Source organism: Arabidopsis lyrata (genome assembly GCF_000004255.2).
Source record: "Arabidopsis lyrata subsp. lyrata unplaced genomic scaffold ARALYscaffold_97, whole genome shotgun sequence".
In the NCBI taxonomy this organism is placed as follows: domain Eukaryota; kingdom Viridiplantae; phylum Streptophyta; class Magnoliopsida; order Brassicales; family Brassicaceae; genus Arabidopsis; species Arabidopsis lyrata.
In genome coordinates, this window is record NW_003302481.1 from 255 (window position 1) to 6,134 (window position 5,880).

Here is a 5,880-nt window from a genome sequence, read left to right on the forward strand (position 1 = left end):
AGATGTATTGATATTATAGATGAGCAAAATAAATTTATTTGAACTTTAAAAGTTTAGAAGAAATATAAAAATTTCCTCGGTTATGTTAAATAAGTTTAATTATTATTTTTTAGATTTGTTTCAAATTTTTTTTTTTTTATTAAGGACTTCTATTTCCCAATAAATTTCATGTTGAGTCCATACTACCAAAATTTTAGAATATTATACATGTTCAATTTCAAAAAGAAGGACATGGATGAACATTAAACATTGATATTTTTATATTAATTTCTTAACAAAATTACAATGCTTTATTGAATATCTTTAATACTGCAACGACAAAGATGTCTTTCCAAACTACATCTTTTTATATATTTTTTCCTTCTCATACAAGCTCTTGCGCAATCAAAACAATAACCAACTCATCCTTGTTGAAGAAGTTCTTGGTTCAAAGCATATGGATCGAAAGGACTTGGTGCTGGATTAAAATAATAAGTTGTCTCTTCTCCACTAGATTCCTTTATAAGTATTGATGTACCTATAAAATTTTGAACTATCAAATATTTTTTTTTTAAATGATTACAATACCAACATAGTATCCTAATTAAATAAATTTAGACTTATATGAAGAAACAAAAATTAAAAGAGTGAAAAATAAAAAAGTCAACTTCATTTGTTAATAGAAATTAACCAATATCACAAAGGAATATATTTAATATATTTTGTGAATCGTTTTAAACTTCGTTTTTTTCTTTTGTTTTGTTCTGGAGTTATTAAAGCGATATATGGTCATATTTATAGGCTTTCTAGATAAATTTGTTATAAAAAGAGTTACTGTTCGAATGAACAGTTTATTTTTTATAAAGAAAATTTAAGTAACCTATTTTGGTTGTTTTCGTTTTAAATTATAATATTTTTGTTACAATACATATTTATGATCTTATATATGACCAAATTATCTTATTTCTTATATACCTTGAATCTATCCAAAATATTTCTACTTATGTATATTTTCTAGTTGTAAATTGCCTAAATTATTGATTCATAAAAAATTCTTTCAATCACCTTGTTTCACATTTGTTTTTTTATCTATAGAAACAAGAGATTTTTTAAAAGTTATAGAAAACAATAGATTTTCTAAAGTTATAAGCTGATAATTAAATTGGAATATTTATCAAGTTTTTTCCAATATATTTATAAGTTTAAAAATAATAAAAACATTTTTCAAAAAATGTAGAGTTTTATGCCTCAATCGGGATCGCTATCAACCTAGCAGAAGTTACAATATCAAACATATTAAATATCTTTTTGAAAATATTAAGATGTTTTGATAGTCTAGATGAGCATAAATATATTTCTTTACACGTTATAAGTTTAGAAGAAATATAACAGTTTCTTCAGTTATGTTAAAGAAGTTTAATTATTATTTTTTAGATTTTTTCAAATTTTAATGGGCTCTTGGGCTAAAAGCCCATGGAAGTCGCCAGCCGATATCCCTCAAACTAATGGAAAGGTCGTTACCGACCTTCCAAAAGAAGAAACCGAGAAAATTCCCCTTAATAATAATGTCTAGATCTGAAGATAAGAAAGATTGAAAGATTCGAGTCCTAGATTTTAAAAAGTTTAGCTTATCTTTAAACGCTCCTCCCAACTATAAATAGAGGAGTTTGTCCTCTACTCAAAGGATCCGCAATGTTACGCTAAAACCCTAGTTCTTTCTATTTTCTTGAGCAAAACCTAACTTACTTCACAAGAGATTAGAATCCCCTTAGTAATCGAGTCTTTGATCGAGATATCTAATAAAGTGATGAGTGTTCTGAATTTGTTTTCTCTCATTAACAAATTCATTGTGTGAATTCTAAATTCAACAGAAAAGTAATGTGATGGATAATCATTACATTATAACAAATCAATAATATTCCGAATACAAACATATATTTAGTATAACATCATAAAGCATGAATACTTAGAATTTCCGAGACCCGATTAATTCAAGAATTTCATCACTTAAAACGATGTCAAAATTGGGAGACCAACATAAAGAAGATGGAGAAAGGGATGATGAAGTATAAGACGATAATGAAGACCAAGAGGCTGTCAAAACACTGTCCTTGGTCGGAATATTTTTCATTGCTGGAGCCACCACATCTTCTAAAAGCCCTTGTTGCCGTCGACACTGATCAACCGGGAAAAACAATTCATCTTCGAGATTTACCGGTGTGTTTTCTTGGGCCTTATGGACTGGCTGATTTTGGTTGGCGGGCTCACCTAATTGGGCTTCTTTGCTTTCTTCTTGGGTTTGAGATCCTTTGTTCATCTCTTGAGCATAATATTTATGTATTTTCGTTTTTTTATTGGGCCATTGATGTGTCTTATCGGGTAGGAAGAAAGGGTAAGTATAGTGAAAGTGGAAACCTTCGTAGGTGATGATATATGTGTTAGGCTCATCAATTGATCTCTCCACTTGCTTCTTAGCATTGCATATTGGGTTTGTGCACTTGTAATAACTCCTAGAGATATATCACAAATATAGTAACATTAGGCTTGTGACCAAAAACTAAATATTCTATATAAAAGTTCAATATGTTGATTTTAATATCAGTTTGGCCGAACCAAAGAAGTTCGATATGCATATACAATTCTAAAACGGGGAATGTATATATTTACCTCGGGTTAGGGCTATTTTTGATTGATTTTTGGCCATATTTTCTCCATTTGTATCCATCATCACACATTCCATTACTATTATTCTTCACCTTTAAAGTGTACTTATCCACCTTGTTCAAAGTACTTCTTTCCAACCGTGGAACCCTATACATCAATATAAACAAGGGACTAGAGCTCATGAGTACATATTATTAAAAGGCTACACTAAACATAAGGCAAAGAGATGTGTTTTTGTAATTGAAAAAGTTCTCTATTACTTACGTTGATTTGGAGATTTCTGGGACTGGGTGGGACAGGGGTTCAACCAAGGCCAGAGCGTTTGCGATATCTTGGATTCGTGGACCGGAGTAAAGTGTTGATGTGACGAACTTGTTGGTAATGGAATCTTCATTTGGCATGAGCCTATGATGTTGTTCTTGAGGAAGAAAGAATAGAGGTGGCTCATTAACAAAAATATCTTCAACGGCGTCGTTTCCACACCTTCTTGTCCACTGATAACCTTCTTCTGCCATATGAGTATGGGAACAAGAAAACTTATACGATACGAGCTGGTGGAGAGGGGGAGAGGGAGAGAGAGAGATTCTATGTTCTTTTAAGAGTAAAGTGTGTTCAATTTATATTAATTTTAGTTTTTTGAGGATCTATGTTCTATGTTCTTCTGCCACTAATATTTTTTATTTTATTTTCAATAACTTTAATAGATTAACTTAAATGAGCGAATGTCTAGGGATATTGTTTAAACCATACGAGTTATATATAATAGCAAAATTAGTCATGTGGATTTATTTGTTATATTTGAGTAATATGTCATATTATTGTTTCTAATAATTAAATTATCTACATTTAGTGTGTTGAATTTATATTTAAATTATCTTTAATCTCTAAGTTTGTTCGGCACAACATTATTATAATCGTTAACAACAGAAAAACACTACTATCATTGAGTTTTACTTATTCGAATGTCCACCATCTTTTCACACTAGTATGGAAGACGAGCAATAAAGTGGGTTTTCAAGATATTCAAACAACGGAATCTTTGGATTCTGTTAATTTTTGGCTTCTGTAAACAATTATTCTCATAATTTTGATTGTTTTTATTTATTATTCAGATTCAACACTTTTGTTTCTGATCACTCCAATCATAAATAAAAAAAAAAAAAACAATAGTTGAGCTTCTAACTTGTTGCTTTACCGAAAATTTATTATACCCAAGAACTATTCTTCAGACCTAATTAAAACATCGACCTCATTAGATTTGGCATCCACATTAGGACGCGGTAACAATAAGTTTTCTAACTTCAGAGAGTGAGACACTATATATGGCTGCAAATTTTTTAAGAGATCGTAAAACCCAGCTAGGATTCTGTAACACCCCGGTTTCAGAAATATGGTGGTGCATGCGGAGAGGTTTAAAAGAATTGATTAGGTCACCTATGTCACCAAAGTGCACTTAGAGCACTTCCAATGGTAGTGTCTCCATGAGACATCCATAATAAAAATAAATCAAAAATAAATAAAAAAAAAATTTTTAATCAAAAAAGGTGAGACATTTTGAGACACGTTTCTCATTTGAGACATTTTGAGAAACTCTCTCTCTCATACATATGCCAATCCTAGATTGGTTTAGCAATTCTTTTTTAAATTCAATTACTCTAAGATTTATAATATCAATTAAATAGTTTATAAGTTTTTATTTTTTATTTTTTATTTTTCTACAATTTATAAAATAAAATTATCTATAAATCAAGCTCCATTATACAAAAGTTTAAATTTTTATTATTATTATTTTAATTGATATTAGTTAAGGTTAATATAAATATAAATTAATATTTTTAGTTAATAAAATACTACTCCCTCCGTTTTCGAATAGTTGTCGTTTTAGAGAAATTTTTTTGTTTTTAATTAGTTGTCGTTTTCAGTTTTCGATGCAAAATTTAGTACTTTTTTATTTTTTATAGTATTTATTTTTATTATGCTAAAACGACAACTAAATTGAAACGACAATTATCTTTTCGGTCAAACGTCCTGAGAGAACTTCACAGTTAAGCGTGCTTGGGCTGGAGCAATTTCAGGATGGGTGACCTTCCGGGAAGTGATTGTCGGAACTGTGTGAGTATGGCAAAACACAGGGAAAGATCATGTGGTGATAAATGGTGACAAATTCTATTGTTTGATTGTCAAATGAGCTTGGATGAGCTGAAGCTCTGCAAGGATATTTATGGGGCATGTATCTATGATTTGGTTGATGGAGAACCAAGCTTGAAATCCGTATTCGAACAGTAGTGTCTCGAATAAGTTAAGGCTAAGGTGAGGGTGGTAATCGTGGAAACACAATAGTTATTTTCTAAGCATGTTCTTCATGAATTGCTTGTATAGGCTTGGAAACTATGTGATTGGATATATGTCTATTGTTTGCTATTGCTTGCTATAATATGATGATAAAATTCATGATGATTGATGTGTGATAATATGAAATGATTTGATGTGATGGGGGCACGAACCTGAGATTGGTTTCGTGTCTCGTGATGGGCGAACCTGAGATTGGTTTCGTGTCTCGTGATGGGCGAACCTGAGATTGGTTTCGTACCTGGTAATTGGGCGAACTTGAGATAGGTTTCGTGCCTGGCGATTGGACGAACCTGGGATTGGTTTAGTGCCATGCTAAGCCGATGGGATTTCGGTTTAGCTTTAGTGTTATTGATTATTTTGTATATGCATGCTTGGACTAATGTAAGAATGTGTATGTTTGTTAGACGTATGTTTGAGGATGTGGAGTCTGATTCTATGCTATGCACTGATTGTTGAGTGTGATTAGAATTTCGCCATTGTGTTCATTCTTTTATCTTTTCCCTCAAGTTAATAAACTGTATGAGACGTGGAACAAGTTTTGAATGTTTAAAGAAATAAGTGTTTTGGCGGGACCAGATGATTAACACGTTGTCTTGCCCTATAAGGCGGGGCGGGTGTTACAGATTCCATGATTGAAAATTAGGAGCATGTTGTATGTTCTACTTTTCAAGACCACACGATAAGAATATCGAACAAAATATGGTGGTTCTTTTTCCGTAGACACAAGGAGAATGTATAGAAAACTATCGATTTTCTAGAGTTATAAGCTGATAATAAATTAGAATTTGAATCAGTTTTTTTTAATATTTTATAAGTTAAAAAATACACAACATTTTTCAAATATGTAGAATTTTATGCCTCATCGGATCGATATAACCTTGACAG

The 5,880-nt window shown here is 31.1% G+C and overlaps 2 protein-coding genes across 2 annotated transcripts; both read right to left on the bottom strand.

The window, feature by feature from the left end:
- Positions 1-290: 290 nt before the first annotated feature.
- Positions 291-652, bottom strand: LOC110226379 (protein LURE 1.2-like). Its single transcript, XM_021017947.1, is given in 2 exon segments — positions 291-517; positions 604-652. Coding segments are annotated over 2 exon segments (276 nt in total).
- A 1,109-nt stretch (positions 653-1,761) lies between these two features.
- Positions 1,762-3,158, bottom strand: LOC9298972 (probable WRKY transcription factor 49). The gene is made up of 3 exons (XM_002862848.2): positions 2,908-3,158; positions 2,647-2,790; positions 1,762-2,489 (listed from the first exon to the last, which is right to left on the bottom strand). Exons 1-3 carry the CDS (start codon positions 3,156-3,158, stop codon positions 1,946-1,948), a joined length of 939 nt encoding a protein of 312 aa, XP_002862894.1. The 3' UTR covers positions 1,762-1,945.
- Positions 3,159-5,880: the final 2,722 nt, after the last annotated feature.